At 41.0% G+C, this 19,596-nt stretch overlaps 1 protein-coding gene across 1 annotated transcript; it reads right to left on the reverse strand.

The window, feature by feature from the left end:
* Positions 1 to 1,421: 1,421 nt before the first annotated feature.
* On the reverse strand, positions 1,422 to 19,372 carry LOC124275859 (1-acyl-sn-glycerol-3-phosphate acyltransferase alpha-like). The gene is given in 7 exon segments (XM_046711541.1): positions 1,422 to 2,949; positions 2,952 to 2,974; positions 3,857 to 3,929; positions 5,513 to 5,608; positions 6,364 to 6,539; positions 11,872 to 12,009; positions 19,166 to 19,372. Coding segments are annotated over 7 exon segments (831 nt in total). The 5' UTR covers positions 19,353 to 19,372; the 3' UTR covers positions 1,422 to 2,811.
* Between the last annotated feature and the right edge of the window lie 224 nt (positions 19,373 to 19,596).

A 19,596-nucleotide genomic window follows, 5' to 3' on the forward strand; every position in this document is an offset into this window, starting at 1 on the left:
GTCACTAAGAGAATGTCTTAATAATAGAGTGTATAAAGTGGCGTCGTTATGTACCCTGAGACCACTACTTCAGTACCCTGAGTAGTCCAGAGTTTCAGCTCAAACAATGTCTGATAACATCCTATAAGGGTCAAAGATTAACAGAGAAAATATTGCTTTAAGATATGTGTTCAATCTACAGCTACATACACTGTGTGTCTGGAATGCACCAAGAAAGGTGTCTGTTGTGATGAGAGCCTGTGGAGAAACACTGTCTGCTCATTAAACATATCATTGGAGGCAGCAAAACATGAAAAACAGTCTTCAAGGTAATATGATAAATACAAACAGTTTCTCTAGAACTGTGTAAAGGTAAAGTGAATTCTTTGGGTGGACCATGAGTCAAAGCACATTGTGCACCATATTTACTTGGGATGGGCCAAGTGTCAAAGCACATTGTGCAATATATTTTCTTGGGATGGTCCAAGTGTCAAAGCACATGGTGTGCCAGTTTCCTGGGATGGGCCCTGTGTTATAGCACATTGTACACCACATTTTCAAGAGATGGTCCAAATGGCAAAAAACACTGTGCACTATTTTCTTGGGATGGTCCAAGTGCCAAAGCACAATGTGCACCATATTTTCTTGGGATGGTCCAAGTGTCAAAGCACAATGTGCACCATATTTTCTTGGGATGGTCCAAGTGCCAAAGCACAATGTGCACCATCTTTTCTTGGGATGGTCCAAGTGTCAAAGCACAATGTGCACCATCTTTTCTTGGGATGGTCCAAGTGTCAAAGCACAATGTGCACCATATTTTCTTGGGATGGTCCAAGTGTCAAAGCACAATGTGCACCATATTTTCTTGGGATGGTCCAAGTGCCAAAGCACAATGTGCACCATATTTTCTAGGGATGGTCCAAGTGTCAAAGCACAATGTGCACCATCTTTTCTAGGGATGGTCCAAGTGTCAAAGCACAATGTGCACCATCTTGGATGGTCCAAGTGTCAAAGCACAATGTGCACCATCTTGGATGGTCCAAGTGTCAAAGCACAATGTGCACCATATTTTCTAGGGATGGTCCAAGTTTCAAAGCACAATGTGCACCATCTTGGATGGTCCAAGTGTCAAAGCACAATGTGCACCATCTTTTCTAGGGATGGTCCAAGTGCCAAAGCACAATGTGCACCATCTTGGATGGTCCAAGTGTCAAAGCACAATGTGCACCATCTTGGATGGTCCAAGTGTCAAAGCACAATGTGCACCATATTTTCTTGGGATGGTCCAAGTGTCAAAGCACAATGTGCACCATCTTTTCTAGGGATGGTCCAAGTGTCAAAGCACAATGTGCACCATCTTGGATGGTCCAAGTGTCAAAGCACAATGTGCACCATATTTTCTAGGGATGGTCCAAGTGCCAAAGCACAATGTGCACCATCTTGGATGGTCCAAGTGTCAAAGCACAATGTGCACCATATTTTCTTGGGATGGTCCAAGTGTCAAAGCACAATGTGCACCATCTTTTCTAGGGATGGTCCAAGTGTCAAAGCACAATGTGCACCATCTTTTCTAGGGATGGTCCAAGTGTCAAAGCACAATGTGCACCATATTTTCTTGGGATGGTCCAAGTGTCAAAGCACAATGTGCACCATCTTTTCTAGGGATGGTCCAAGTGTCAAAGCACAATGTGCACCATCTTGGATGGTCCAAGTGTCAAAGCACAATGTGCACCATATTTTCTAGGGATGGTCCAAGTGTCAAAGCACAATGTGCACCATCTTGGATGGTCCAAGTGTCAAAGCACAATGTGCACCATATTTTCTAGGGATGGTCCAAGTGTCAAAGCATACTGTGACCACATTTTCTTGGGGTTGACCTCAGAGGCCGTCTTGAATGGACCCTATGTTAAAGGCCGGGTTTAAACCTGCCTTACACTGTTTGATTTCGGTGATATGATATATATGCTGCACAAATAAATCCTGGATCACGATTTTTAGGGGAGTTTGTAGTGAAGACTTAGTATGATATTTCATGAAAATATCAACAAAAGCATTCATATTCCAGAACATGCTTTGTTCAATATATTTAACAGCCTCTCTTTCAACAAATCCAGTTTGCTGGTGATGATTGCGACCCTCTCATTCAACATATACTACTCACACTTTGCTAAGGATCACAAAAATTCACAACTTTACTTAAACGTAGATTCATAATTTGAAATTGAATCCATTTAAAACTGGATAAATAATAACATGGTAACCCCTCTTTAGGCAAACAGTCACTTTAAGCTAACCTTATGCACTTGATACATGAGTAACCATAAAACTGGTTTTCATGGCATAAATCAACCATTTCGCAAATCATGGAACGAGTCATTGACAAGTACACAACACCTGTCAATAGCAGGTATGGGATCCACAAGATGAAATGACACACTGAAACCTAGGATCCATGCTTAGATATTTAAATCCAATTTGACCCCACATCATTGTTTTCTGTTGAATCCATGATTTGATCCTTAGCAAAGTGTGACTAGTATATTAATAATCTAATGAAGAAAACAATTTCACGTCAGATCAACGACACAAATAACACCATTCAATCATGTGTAAATATGGATTTGCTCCAAGAGTGGAGCCAGTCATAAAACCATCATATACATATCCAGCAGAGAAAAAGCTGAAGCATAAAAGAGAGCACAAACATGCTCAATGACAAGTTGAAAGCACACAAATTGTTCTAATTCTTCCAATCAAGAAAGTTTCAGTTTTGTAAAATGAATTCTAAAACCAATTATCCATCTGAGACTTGAAGATCGACTGCTGCAGCTGCTACTTGACTGTGGTGGTTACTCTGGGTTGACGGGACTCTAACGATGTTTGATTGAAGGCGTCCAGCATCTGTTGCCTGACATCCTCGGTGAGCACCGCAACATCCGCGTCCTTCCTGCCCACTGTATTCACCGGGGGGGGAGGCATGTGATGATGAATTTACCTGTGACACACAATGACAATGACGGGTGTTTTTTCCTGATTAAAAACTACAGTGAGTGAGTGTGTTTAGTTTTGCGCTGCACTCAGCAATATTACAGATATATGGTGGCAGTCTGTAAATAATCGAGTCTGGACCAGACAATCCAGTGATCAACAGCGTGAGCATCGATCTGCGCAATTGGGACATGACAACATGTGTCAATCAAGTCAGCGAGCCTGACCACCCGATCCTGTTAGTCGCCCCTTACGACAAGCATGGAAGACCAATATCAACCCGGACCTTCACGGTGATCTGCCTGACAAGAATAAAGAACAGCGTAATGTGACCTTCTGTGTGGCCTTGGTGTGTCTGACACAACCTGGACAGGCATTGTCATAAATAGGTTATTTTCACTAAGATGGAACAATGTTTTGGTTTCAAAGTGTGGCTTCTAGTGCCTTGACCTTACACGGAGCTCACTCATGACTGACTGACTGACTGAGTTTGGTTTTACGCCGCTTTTAGCAACATTTCAGCAACATCATGGCGGGGGACACCAGAAATGGGCTTCACACATTGTGCCTGTGTGGGGATTCGAACCTGGGTCTTCGGCGTGACAAGCCAACGCTTTAACCACTAGGCTACCCCACTGCCCCCTCACTCGTGAGCTGATGCAATCAAGAACTCAACTTAAGGATCACAAAATTACTCAGGTAATCAAGAAGTCTTGTGCAGAAAAGCCTTATGTCATGCCTAGTTCAAACCGAGCGACATTGACATTCAAAGTATTGAAATATTTTAATGTAACCCAATAGTCCTTTCGGGTATGAAGGAGTTTATAGCAATCATCAAACCTAAAGGGATCAAATCTCTTGTCACATTTAGCAGACTGTTGATACCTACCCGTTTCAAATCTCTTGTCACGTTTGCTGTAGAAGTCCGAGTAGGAGGAGAAGACAACTGGTACAACTGGAACCTGCAGTGCAAGGAGATACAATCAGAGACTACAACAACCACAAATAGAGCAGACAACACAACACAAGGGCTGCACGGTATACCGGTACATCACAATACACTTTTAAAACGATACGTGTTGCAATGTTTTTTCTCAGAACCAACATATTAGGTGATACAAAGACATAAAGTTTTGTCATTATCTCTATGGTTTAATAAATCAACACACTTTCATTCACGTTTTTTTCCAATGTAATTAAGTGACAAAACAGCATACTTTAAATACAAAAATTTAAATCACATCTAAATTCGAGATTTCTGTTATTACAACCATAACATATATTTCTAGGGCTTTAGTACATAGAAAATAGGCTCTGCATGTACAATCAGTCACTCACTGTCAAACGCTGACGCTCCCAATATATTGCAATAAGTATCAGAATACGGCTACCAGAATCGCAATACAACATATTTGCCAATACACAGGCCCAGACAACACAAAGTGTACAACAGAAGACAACACAAGCACATTGTAAAACAGCAACATATCGACCACAAGCATAATATACAACAACAAGCATTGTCACTAAGGTGACATAATCCCCCGCTGCAAATTATCAAATCAAACTTATAAAGTAATGAAAGTTTAAGATGAAGTTAAATGTCAACAAAAACATGCCCCCCTTGCCTTCCCTAGATAAAACTTGGTGTTACATATGAAGAAAATCCAGTGAACGGTTCTTGAGATAGCTTAACATGCAGGTTTACATGCTGAAATCTTCAAAGTGTTGCCATGACCTTGAAAATTAAGTGAAGGTCACCAAAATCGACCGGGCCCTGCGCCTTCCCTAGATAAAGCTTGGTATTGAATATGAAGAAAATCCAGTGAACGGTTATTGATATAGCTTAACATGCAGGTAAAATGTTAAAGTCCCCTTGTGACCTTGAAATGAAGGTCAAGGTCACCAAACCTGAGTTGGACCTTTCTTATAATGTGATGAAACTAGGTACCAATTATGAAAAGGATCTAGCGAACGGTTGTTAAGATATTCCAATTCGTACGTGCACGAGACGGAGGAGGAGCCTAATACGGACGAAGCCTAATACTATATCCCCCGCATCGCGCTAAACGCGTGACGGGGGATAAAAAGTGTAGCACACAAGCAGGGGTGGAAATAACTTTAAAATTTCTAGTGTACCCCAGTACAGTGGCACATATAAAACCACTTGCCCTGATCATTTTTCCACTATACCGGCCAAATTTCTTGATGATTCTTTAAATAAACAACATAATCAGCATTGGAAAGTCAACTGGACACCGGTACAGCATGATTTACAAATTTGCTTGCCCTACAGAAAAAAACCCACAGGACTGGGACGTCGGGCAATTTCCACCCCTGTTGACAACAACAATACACTTCATACAAAGTGTATACAACACAAGCACATTGCATAACCTCAACATATTGAACAACACAAGCCCAACGTACAAAAATAAGCATATCACACAACAAAAGCACAATGTCCAACACAATGCATGTTTAAAAGATGTGTAGGAGTATTTGGTAGAAGTTGTGTGCCCACAGAGGAGACAAACAATCTCACCTGGGCCTGCACAGCCAGGTAGAAGGCACCCTTCTTGAAGGGTAAAATGGAGCCTGAATGGTTACGGGTGCCCTCAGGGAAAATGAACACTTTCACCTGTATGAAGCAAAATACACCTTCAGTTAGTGTTGGTTCACTGATAATCTCATCATGCTCGTGTCAGCAAAGAGGTAAAAAAATATCTTGTTTGTTTTTAATGCCACACTCAGCAATATTCTGACTATATGCACTGGTCTGTAAATAGGATAGGTCTTCAGCACCCCATGCATGTTATTACAGGCTTGGGGGGCGGTGGGGTAGCCTAGTGGTTAAAGTGTTGGCTCGCCACGCCGAAGACCCGGGTTCGAATCCCCACATGGGTACAATGTGTGAAGCCCATTTCAGGTGTCCCCCCGCCATGATGTTGCTGAAATATTGCTAAAAGCGGCGTAAAACTAAACTCAGTCAGTCAGTATTACAAGCATGGGATGGGTGGGGTGCATGGACTAACGAGATTGGGTGGTCAGGCTCGCTGACTTGTTTGACATGTCATTGTATCCCATTTGTGTATAATGATGCTCGTGCTGCTGATCACTGGATTGTCTGGTCCAGACTCGATTATTTACAGACCGCCGCCATATAGCTGGAATATTGCTGAGTGCAGCGTTAAACAACAAACCAACCAACCAAAGGCTATATGAGTCGAATTGACCAGACCCGATGTGTCCAAAGTCCTCAGACAGTATACATCACCAAAGACTACATTAAATGAATCTATGAGAGTCAATATTATGAGAGTGTCACTTGTATTCATCAAATGTAATTTCATGCAGCAGTTCCTGCAATGTGGACCCATTAGCTATCACATTTACATTGTTCTTGTTGATGAAGTCGGCAGTTTCCTTTATCGTGCTGACGGCCCGGTCATGGTTCAAACGGTCGATGAACACTGTCCCACACAGCCATGCTGCCAGGCCAAATGGCCCAGTGTACATCAGCTCCTTCTTGGCCAAGCTGGTGCAACGTAATGGCCATATCTCCATCATACCTGCAACATGGTCAACATACAGATGTGATATACATGTACAGTAGAACACGGATATAACGAACTCCAAGGGACCAAGAAATTTAGTTCGCTATATCCGTTGTTCGTTATTCACATTTGACCGCCATCTTGGATTGTAGAGATGAAGACATTCACAGACATTACCTATATCATGTTGATAAATATGAAGTTTATTTTTATAATAAAATTGAAATAATACAACTACAACTAAAATAAATTTATTTTTTAATGAAAATGCAAGCTTACATTTATAATGTCCAGATAAACCGTACCGCTAAGTGGCTGAGCTGACACTGAGTGAGTTCGCTAATCACGTCCTTAATTGGGTCTTGGGGGTAGTAAATCAGTTCGCTATAGCCGTTAATTCGCTACTCGAGAGTTCGTTATTCACGTATAATTTTAATGATATTATAAAGGACTGTTGATTGGACTTTTAATTTGTTCGCTATATCCGTTTGTACGCTATATCCGTGTTCGCTATAACCATGTTCTACTGTACGTCTAAATAGTTCCTCTATCCAACCCATACTTCCTCATGTTGCCTTCCTGAAAGGCATTGTGTAGTTCATATTTCCTCAATTCATTCTGTAACCATGTGACTGGGGGAATAGAAGTAGACAAACCGACAGTTATATACACTGTGCACATAGTGAGGTGAGGTGAAATTGGGTTTTTACGTCGTGCTTGAGAATATTTCGCTCATATGACGACGTGTGCACATAGTGAATACAAAGAGTTATACATAGGTAATACCAGGGATTTACCTTGAGTTCTGTATTTGAGTGTCCCTGGGACTCATTCTCTTAATTTTCAGGGGTCGTGGACAACACAATGGGGGTCCCAGACACTTAAATATTATTATTAATACTGTTATTGTATTGTGAATCATGATCATCTCATTAATTGTTACAGTAATTAAATTGCAAATGATACCATAACCCAGCTAGTAGCAACCTCAGTGATAACTTATTGTTACTTGATTGGGATTTTTACAAAAAGTATTTGGACTTTTCCTGTGTCCCTGTGGATGCTCTAATAAATTTCATTGTGTCCACTGTCAATTTTTATGAGTAAAGGGCGCAGGAATTCACGTCCTGAAAATCCCTGTAATACAAAGACATACTGGGTGTTAACTGTTATATATGAGAATACAAGGACATACAGGAAGTAATACGCAGGAATACAACGACATACAGGGAGTAATGCATGGAGATACAAGGACATATAGGGAGTAATGCATGGGGATACAAGGACATACAGGGAGTAATGCATGGGGATACAATGACACACAGGGAGTAATGCATGGAGATACAAGGACATACAGGGAGTAATGCATGGGGATACAAGGACACACAGGGAGTAATGCATGGAGATACAAGGACATACAGGGAGTAATGCAAGATAACACAAGGACATGAAGGGAGTAATGCATGGAGATACAAGCACATACACAGGGTAATGCAAGAGAACACAAGGACATACAGGGGAGTAATGCATGGGGATACAAGGACATACACAGGGAGTAATGCATGGGGATACAAGGACACACAGGAGTAATGCATGGAGATACACATGACAAGGACATACAGGGACAGGACACAAATGCATGGACATACAAGGACATACAGGGAGGCATGGACACAATGACATGGAGATATGGACAAGGACACAAGGACACAAGGACAGGGAGTACATGGACACACTGGACAGGGTAATTCAGAGACACAAGGACACACACAGGGAGTAATACAGGACATACACACATGGACACAAGGAGTACATGCATGGAGATACAAGGACAACAGGGGAGTGCATGAGATACAAGGACATACAGGGAGTAATGCATGGACAAGGACATACACACATGGAGATGGACATGGGAGACATGGAGATACAAGGACATACAGGGAGTAATGCATGACACACACACACAAGGCATGGAGACAAGGACATGCATTACAATGACACACAGGAATGTCACAAGGACACACACACATGGGGAATATAATAGGACAAAAGGACACACAGGAGATGCATGGAGGACACATGCAGGGAGTAATGCATGGAGACAAGGACATACAGGAGTAATGCATGGAGACACAAGGACATACAGGGAGTAATGCATGGAGACACAAGGACATACATGGAGACAATGCATGGGACACAAGGACACACAGGGAGTAATGCATGGAGACACAAGGAGATACATACAGGGAAGTAATGCATGGAGTAATGGATACAAGGACATACAGGGAGAAATGACACATGGAGACACACAGGACATAGCAATGCATGGACAAGGACACACAGGGGAGTAATGCATGGACACAAGGACACACAAATGTAATGCATGGGGACATACATGGGGAGTAATGCATGGATACAAGGACATACACACATGCAGAGAACACAAGGACATACAGGGAGTAATGCATGGAGATAATGCATGGACACACAGGGAGTAATGCATGGAGATACAAGGACACATGGAGTACACAAGGACAGGAATGCATGGAGATACAAGGACATACAATGAGAATGCATGGAATACTAGGGACATACAGGGAGTAATGCATGGATACAATGGACACACAGGGAGTAATGCATGGAATACAAGGACATACAGGGAGTAATGCATGGAGACAAGGACATACACAGGGAGTAATGCATGGAGATACACAGGACATACAGGGAGTAATGCATGGAGATACAAGGACATACAGGAGTAATGGTATGGGGATACAAGGACATACAGGGAGTAATGAATGGAGATACAAGGACATACATGGACACACATGCATGGAGGATACAATGACACAGGGAGTAATGCATGGAGATACAAGGACATACAGGGATAATGAATATGATCATGGAGACACATGGACATAATGAATGGAGATACAAGGACATGGAGGGAGTAATGCATGGAGACACAACACAGGAGATGGACAGGGGAGTAATGCATGGAGGGCATACAATGGACATACAGGGAGTAATGCATGGAGATACAAGGACATACAGGAGAGTAATGCATGGAGATACAAGGACATACAGGAGGACAATGGAGACAAGGATACACAGGCATGGGAGTAATGCAAGGACATACAGGGGAGAAATGCATGGATACAAGGACATACAGGGAGTAATGCATGGGAGATACAAGGAGGAATGCATGGAGGACACAGGGGAAGTAATGCACAAGGACATACAGAGTAATGCATGGACACAAAAGACACACAGGGAGTAATGCATGGAGACACAAGGACATACAGTGGAGACACAATGCATGGAGATACAAGGACATATACAGGGAGTAATGCATGGAGGATACAAGGACATAAGGGGAGTAATGCATGGGGACACAGGACACACACAGGAAGTAATGCATGGAGATACAATGGACACACACACAATGACATGGAGGAACTAGGACACACAGGGAGTAATGCACAAGGACACACAATGGAGACACAAGGAGTAATGCATGGAAGGACATACAGGGAGTAATGCATGGATACAAGGACATACAGGAATGTGCAATGGAGATACAAGGACATACAAATGCATGGAGACAAAAGGACACACAAGGTAATGCATGGAGATACACACAAGTGGACATACAGGAGTAATGCATGCATGGGCACTGATACAATGACACACAGGGGAGTAATGCATGGAGATACAAGGACACAGGAGTAATGTAAGGGAATACAAGGACATACAGGGAGTAATGCATGGAGATACAAGGACATACAGGGAGTAATGCATGGGGATACAATGAGGACATAATGCAGGGAGGACATACAGGCATGGAGATACAAGGACACACAGGGAGTAATGCATGGAGATACAATGACAGGACAGGGGTAAATGCATGGAGATACAAGGACATACAGGGAGTAATGCATGGGGAGTAAATGACATGGGGGATGCATGGAGATACAAGGACATACAGGGAGTAATGCATGGAGATACAAGGACATACAGGGAGTAATGCATGGAGATACAATGACATACAGGGAGTAATGCATGGAGATACAAGGACATACAGGGAGTAATGCATGGAGATACAAGGACACACAGGGAGTAATGCATGGAGATACAAGGACATACAGGGAGTAATGCATATGGACACAATGACATACAGGGAGTAATGCATGGGGATACAAGGACATACAGGGTGAGGAGTAATGCAAGGAGACACATAAGGACATACAGGGAGTAATGCATGGGAGATACAAGGACATACAGGGAAATGCATGGAGATACAGGACATACAGGGAGTAATGGATACAAGGACACACAGGGGAGTAATGCATGGAGATACAAGGACATACAGGGTAATGCATGGATACAAAAGGACATACAGGGAGTAATGCATGGGGATACAAGGACATACAGGGGGAGTAATGCATGGGAACACAAGGACATACAGGGAGTAATGCATTGGGATACAAGGACATATAGGAGTAATGCATGGAGATACAAGGACACACAGGAGTAATGCATGGGATACAAGGACACACAGGGAGTAATGCAAGGGAACACAAGGACATACAGGGGAGTAATGCATTTGGGATACAAGGACATACAGGGAGTAATGCATGGAGATACAAGGACATACAGGGAGTAATGCATGGAGGGACATACAAGGACATACAGGGAGTACAAGGACATACAGGGATACAAGGACATACAGGGAGTAATTACTGACTGACTGGACTGGACATTCTGGTTTTACAATCGCTTTTAGCAATATTCCAGCAATATCAAAATGGGGGGACACCAGAAATGGGCTTCACTCATTGTAGCCATGTGGGGATTCAACCATGCGTTAACGCTTTAACCACTAGACTACTCCCACCACTCCCACAGGACAGGGATATAATGCATGGGGATACAAGGACATACACAGGGAGTAATGCATGGGGATACAAGGACACATACAGTTAATAGTATGTATTATAATACAAGATCCCACAATGAGTTATATATAGGGTTATACTAATAGTACTAAAACCGTAGGACACTCCAGGAGTAACAACAGGTAATACAAGCACATAAAGGGTGTTATGCACAGGTAATACAAGGACATACAGGTAGTTGTATGGGGTATTAGTGAGTGAGTGAGTGAGTTTTACGCCGCTACCAGCAATATTCCAGCCATATGGCGCCCGCCTGAATATAATCGAAGTCTGGACCAGACAATCCAGTGATCGCCAGCATGAGCATGAGCATGCTAAAGGCCAATTCACCCGGATCTTCGGTCGCAGACGGGTATTACAAGGAGATATGTGAAAGTAACACAACTCACCAAAGAAGTCGAGAGAGCTCTGATGGTTGGACACCAGGATGTATGGTTTATTTGACTCAAGATTTTCTTCCCACGGATTTCGGATCTCAATTCCAAACAACTTCCTGATGCTCTTGATGGCCGAAGCTGACGATCTACCTAAAAAAACACATGTCATGTGTCTGAAAATAATTAAACATAAAATCTATTCAGGTATTAATCCATAAGATTGAGTAATTTGGGTTTTACTCCACTTTTACCTTTTAGCAATATTCCAGCAATATCATGACAGGATACACCAAAAATGGGCTTCAATCAATGAACCCATGTTGGGAATCGAACCCAGGCTCTTTGGTGTGACGAGCTTTTAACACTTTTTTCAACCATGTTAACCACTAGGCCATACCACCACCCTTAATCCATAAGAGGCAATTTCATTAGTATCATCAGACCTTTTACTCCAAATCCCTCCTGCTAGGTCTGATCAACCACCTTTCATGCCAACAGGGAAATCAAGGGATTATCTGGACCTGATAAGGGCTCGATATTCAGCACCAAGTCTGTAACAAATGATACAAGAAATTCCCAATTTGAACTAAACAATTCCCAAAACACCATAGATTTATGACATTAAACATGATGAGCACTCTAAAACAATTTTTAAATATTGACTGATATCATGATTCTATTTCCAAATCTGCCCACCATAGGCACATGGTTTGGAACCGCTGCGAAATCCCATGAAAGCAATTCAATGGAGATCAATAAGAACTTTCTAATCAGCATATCATCATGATCAACAGGGAGGTTTCTGAATTCTCCAAATGTTTGGAACAGCACATCCTGACTTTATTTATTTGTTATGAAAATTTAAAAAGTAAAATAAAACAAGGTAAGCATCATCATGATCATTGCCGCCGCTATTGAAAATGTTAAAAACAGTGAGTGCATGAGTTGAGTTTTAAGCAGTTTTAGCAATATTTCAGCAATATCACACTCACAGTGGAGGACACCAGAAATGGGCTTTCACACAATGTATCCATGTGGGAAATTGAACCAGTGTCTTCGCATGACGAGCAAACGCTTTTAACCACTAGGCTATCCCACCAGCCCGCTAGACTTAGAAAGTTTGAGTAAAAGATCATGTGACTAATCATTTCTTGGCTTAAAACATGAAATATACTGAACATCATTGAAAACGCTACTTATTTATAAAGTTCAGATTATTAAAAGCATGTGTAATGAATTGATATTTATTGAGTGGATGGATTGACTGACAAAAACAACAACACAGAAAAGACACTCATTCACTTAAATGTTCCACAGTCAGAAAGGATCAAACACACTGAGGGTCAAATCGAAAAGTCAATATCGGGTGTGACCGCCATTTGCATTGACATTATGCAGTTCAACGCCTCCTCATTGAGTCAATAAGCGGCCCAAATAGAGTTCTTGAGGATGGCATTCCACTTCTGCAGTAGTGCAGCCTCAAGTTCCCGGATGTTTCACATCTGTTGTCACGCGAAAAGACGCTGACCACTTCGTCCCCACAAGTGTTCCATTTTAGGGATACATCTGGCGACTGTGCTGGCCAATGAATAACCTGGATGTGTTGCTGGGCCAAATACTGCATGGAAAGTCTTGTTGTGTGTGCCCGCGTTGCGCTAAGTCCTGTTGAAAAGTATGGACATCTTGGTGGTGATTGAAGACAGATACACGATGTGATTCTCAAGAATCTGCTCACGGTAATAAAGGGCATTAACTTTCCTTGACAGACATGAAGGCAGTCCTGTGATTGTAATTTTATTCCACCCCAGACCATGACACTCCCACCACCCAAAGGTCTGGTCTGAACCACACACTCATCAGCATAACGCTCACCACATCTACGCCAAACACGTAATCGGCCCATCCAGCATTACGTAGATGAAGACGCGATTTCATCAGTGACTAACACACCATGCCATTGTTGTAACCTTTATTGAAAATGCCTGCTAGCCCATTGTATACGCCATTCGGTGTCTGTCAGTCAGAACTGGTCCAACGTGAAGGACGCCGAAAACATGGAGCCCCCGTAGCGTGTAGACGGGCGCCGCGATGGAGTCAGCGCTGATGACCCACCACGCCAACCTTGAACTAGTGCAGCAGTCCTTGCAGTCAGCAGTGTTCAATCACTGATACGGACAAGGTCAATATGGCGATCCTGATGGAGCATTGTAACACGTTGTTGCCAAGGTCATTGAAGGTCACAGGTGCTGCCTGTCTACTGATGTCGTCTAAGAAGCCTAACGATGGTGGAGTGGCCAAGTCCAAGTTGTCGAAAGCAATATCCCTGCTGCTGGTGCCAACCTGAATCATGCCTAGTGCACGCTTCTCTTAAGTGAGGTGTTAACCTTCGCATCTCTGTCCTCGCTTTCACCATCGCTAGTGAAGCAATGACAATCGGTTCTCATACACCTGCTTTTAACGTCACAGTCAATATGATTTCAGAATGATATTCGCTTTTTCATGGCGCAGGGGTTCAACATTTTTCTTAAAAGTCACTTCAGCCATAGGGCAAGTGACTTTAAAAGTAACTTGTACTGACTAATTTTCCACTTCTGCCCTGATTTTATGAAAATAATCATGATGATGTAATTATGAAAGAATAAATCAAGTTCCTCAACATGGCATTTGATGTTAATGTTTACTGGACTATTTATTGAAAAGTGATAAATAGCAAAGAAAGATAACTCTACTTCATTATCATTTCAGCGTAAATTTAATAGCTACATTTTGAGCAGATATGAAATTAAATCCAAGTTTATTTGCAGTTTGAAACCATAAGTGGAAATTATCTAGTAGCCCACGGACAAGTAAGATACCATTATTTGATTGCCCTAAATGAAAACTGACTTGTCCCTGACGCCAGGCGATGGGATATTTTAACCCTGTGTATGGCTGCATGTTGATGCATTTTGGAATTAAGAGTCATACTGTGGACAGGAATTTGTTTCTAAAGCATTTTTCAACTGGACATGCCCCTCTCACTTCATGTTAGTTATATTCATTGATCATTGTCATGCTGAAATCCATCTTGATGAAAATATGGACAATTTTAGACTGGTGCTTTCAATGATGTTCAGTATATATACTCAAACTCAAACTATACATGACACCATGGTAACCAACGAATGATCATGAAGATTGTTAAGCTATAAAATGTGACCTGTGAAGGTACTTTGATAATCTAAAAAATGCTCAATGTGAAACAGCTTGATATAGACAATGATAGACACATGTTAGAATATGAAACTGTCACGAAACCAACATGATCATGATTAAGTGGCACATCTGATTGTCCACAAACACGCCACATGTCAAAATGGCAGCCATATGGTGACATAATGGACAATTAGTTCAGCATGGTGCAGTAACCATGGTAACATGTTACTGAATGATAATGATACCTCATTACCTGGCCTACACAGGAATCTGTCTTGGCCAGCTCAGTATAGTGCAAATGTCTGTAATAATCAAAAATTAGTATAAAACATTTCCAAACTGTATAGAGCTAACATGGTTATAACTATTCTGTCATACAGACCCTGAAACAAATTTATAACACTATGTGGCAAGTCTAGGTTGCCAGTTTCAAAATGAAAAAAGTCTCTGGCCTCTTTATCATTATATTTTAGGATTATAATTTAGGAACTGTTTATTCTGTAAAATATGTTCATTTCAGAGACTAGATGTTAGTCTAGGGTTATAACTAACGCTGTGGCTTTGTAAGTTGACCTGCACGGACTTTTATTTCCTCAAAAAAAAGATCAGTATATATGATATGAGGAAGTGGTTTTGATGTGCAGTTGAAAACCATTGCAATGAACATTTGTTGAAGTGACACTACCTCTGGAAAAAGAGAAGTGTGAACCCAGCACTGGATGGAAAGCATGTACCTAGCAATATACAGTGAAAGAGTGTGTGATACATGATTATTGGCCAGGAAAGCAGAGTTTGATGTTAATATTTTTTACTATTAGTACTAAACCTAATCTAATGTGAACTATTCAAATTTTACTAGACCTAACCTAATGTGAACTATACCCAAACTGTTGGAAGACAAAAGGTTATTTTTTGTTATCAGCAGGTTTTATATTAGTACTAGACCTAACCTAATGTGAATCATATACCAAACTGCTGGCAGACAAAAGGTTATTTTGTTATCAGCAGGTTTATACTTACAGTACATACTAGAAGAACAAACTATATTAAACACAAAACCATGTGATAATTGTTGTTTTTTTTTGTCCATTATGAATATTGTATACTTTTAACTTTTGATTTATCTGAAGAACATCATATCAATTGAAGAAAAACTATGATAGTCTTTTTACACTTAAATAAGCTTTAATAACGCGTCTCTGGTAACACTCATTATAATAGATGTGTGCAAGATTTTCAAAAGCAAAAATAAACAAATACAGTGATTTGAAACAGTGTTCGTTAAATATCTACACAACCAGTCAGGACTAGCCAGACAAGATTTTTAACTAGACTGAACCAGCTTATTTACTCTACAATGTCGCTTTGGATCGCGGCCTTTGGTGTCAAACCCTGGGAAGCTAAATTCTAAACTATATGCAAACTAGTAGGGTGTCGATACATTAATAAATGTATCCCGATGCATCGATAGATTTTACTGACGATACGATACGCCGATACATGCTTCGCGCAATGTCTTCCATTTATTTTAAAACTTTCATCGATTCAAATTTTATGCTATAAGTCCATCTCCTTCCTGTTCAAAGTCTTGATAGTAAAATTATACGAGACCCGCTCCGATGAATAGATGTAGCTAGCTATATACCAAAAAATAGGAGTTGGAAACTAACAGCTTTGTGTGATTGGCTAGATTATTTTGATGGACCCATAAGCTTAGCAGCCAGACGCTAGTCGTAAAGGTAATGCTATGAAGCGAGAAAATTTATGTAATACGCGATAATGTGATCAGATCGTGACTTAAAAACGTGGATATCTGATGCAAGATCGTGGAGATTGAATGGTATCGTGACTACCCTACAAACTAGTGTGTGTAAGTGTAGTGGTTCTAGTGCAGATTATGTGATTACACCAATAGATCCTTTTTCCAAAAGTAAGCAGTAACTACAGATCAAAAGGAATTCACAGATGACATAACCTATTGACAAGCATATCATATAACAAATGACGCATTATTTGGTCCCTCCAATAGCATAAAAAGGACATGTAGACATTGTGTAATGGGTGGGCAACACTTAGTCAACTTACTAAGCTTATTTACAGTCGAGCACCTTTGTCCTCAATATTCATGGGACCAAGAAAAGAATATCGAGTAAATCCAGAATCCCTTTCGACATCCAACCAGGGCATATCATCATACATTCTCTCAATTATTCTCAGTATGCTCTCGGATTTGAAACTATATTCTGTTATCAGTAGTGTTTAGTTAAGTAACTGCGGAGTACTTCCTAATTATTAAATTTCTTTCTTAGTTTAACCAGAATTATCTAACAAAGAGGACACCTTCAAGCTCACTATACCTCTAATTAGTTTACACTACCGCGATCCCTTTGATTCATGCTGCACCGCGGTTGTAAACGGTGTAAACAACCTCAGTTCAGAGGGATACTTGCCCGCGAAAGGTAGGTAGTTATTGGAGGTTTCTTTGCAAATGCTCGAAAGTTAAAAAGGGTAATTTTGATTGTTGGGACCATGAGATATATCGAGATATCCCAAAATATCGGTGACATCCGTGTCGAGTTAAAAGAGCAAGAATAATGATAAATCATGAAGGATTTTGCTGGGATGATGTTACATCGAGACAACCGAGATATCGAAAGTTATCAGAGTTTGACACAACGGTGCTCGACTGTGTATAGGTATGATTGGCCATGTTTACAATGTTACATAATGAATCCATACATGTATGTAAAACAGCAGCGATGTCCATGGAATTCTGTCAAGTTTATCTGGTTGTCCTTCAAAGGGAAGGCGAACATCAATTTTGCCAATGACACATTTACTTTTCACCAGGACTGACCATTGCAAACCCATTTCCATGGCAACGTAAGCATTGGCCTGCTTGCATTGAAAACAAACAGAATATAGTCAAGAATAGTGTTTGGGTTTTTAACGCCAACACTTGAACTTGAGGTATAAGAGATGTGTCATCAGCCTGGCTCATGGGGGGTCAGTAGGTCAAAGATCATTCTCTGTCTGATCAGAGGCATAATCACAAACTAACATCAGTAGCAGTTGAACATTATGCATGATTTTGTTTCATGTCATGTGTTGGTACATTTATGCTCAGCATGATCAGTTAGGATAAATACTAGTTCATGTGTAACCTGCAATATCCAATGCAGACGGTGTTGAAAATACCATTGCCTGACACCTGGGTCCAGTCAAATTCTCCAGTTGGTCAAGTAAATATCCACATTAAACTTAACCGTGGTACAGTAGTGCCAAACTACTGAAATGTTTTGATATATGTATTTTGATGATGAAATAAAAATGCAATTGCTACCAATTGATAAAGACTATTTGCAAAAAAAACCAAATTGTTAAATGTGGACTAGTGAAATTAATATTTGCTCACATGGATTTTGAAAGTTTACTGGACCTGTGTCCACTAGAGTTTTGATGAAATGTTCAACCCCTGAATGCAGGGGTGTTATGTTGTAGTGTGTGAGTGTTCTCTACGATACAACACCTGGGTAGAAGTGTTAAAATATCAGTTTGTAGGTTTGAGTGAGGCTAATATAACCAAGATATATTACCAAGGAAACTTTTGATTAAGGGGAAACGGTCAGAATCCTCGATATCATATGTCCCAGTTTCACCTATATCTATTCCTGCCCGGACTCAATTATTAATCATGTTAACTAAGCAAATGGTACAAAGACTAGTAGAATATTTCGCGAAGCATAGTACCACTCGTGATCAGGCAAGCGGGAACAACTACACACGGTTTCGGGTTGAGGACTTTGGACTCGTCCGCCGTTTAGGGTACCGGGTACATTTCTGTATACAGAAACGCACATGGGGTACATATCTGTTGTATCCGTGTCGACAACGACCCCTGCTTCAGCAGTACACTGCTATCACACTCTGAGGTACGCAAATAGCATCCCTGTTGACAACCAAAATGTATGCAGATATGACGAGTGCTTGGAGCATTACTTTAGAACTCAGTTTCAAATTTGATAGTAAAATAAGGAAAACTTGTGTGATGTCGAAAACGAAACTGCTCGGTCATCGTCTGCTTCACTCAGATGTAAACATTCATTAGCTTACCCATAATTCGTGACATCCTTCGCCCGTGGAAGACTCAGGAAAATAACCATGAAAGCCAAAAGATTGACAATGACATAGTAGAAGAAAAACTTGGCATAATACTTGAACGTGCTGTTCAGCTCGTACAGAATAGGAAGTATCAACAGGAAGCCAATGACAACCCACTGCAACACATCCAGCGCCATTTCCTCCAGTTTTCACACGTGACAAAGGTTATTGCCGTAAAGTGGTCTGGTGTAACGTAAAGCGAGTTGTAATGTCGCAAACACTCATTGGCGCTTTAGAGGTCGATATGATAAATCCAATAATTGTTTTAATTTCTTTTAACACGAGAATAACCAAGAATAATTCCAAAATATGAATGGGTAGTTTGGTACTGCTGACATATAGCTTCTGGCGAACAACCGTTCTGGCACAAGAGTCAGAGTA

Source organism: Haliotis rubra, unplaced genomic scaffold (genome assembly GCF_003918875.1).
Source record: "Haliotis rubra isolate DU_JTF1 unplaced genomic scaffold, ASM391887v1 Scf203, whole genome shotgun sequence".
NCBI lineage: Eukaryota > Metazoa > Mollusca > Gastropoda > Lepetellida > Haliotidae > Haliotis > Haliotis rubra.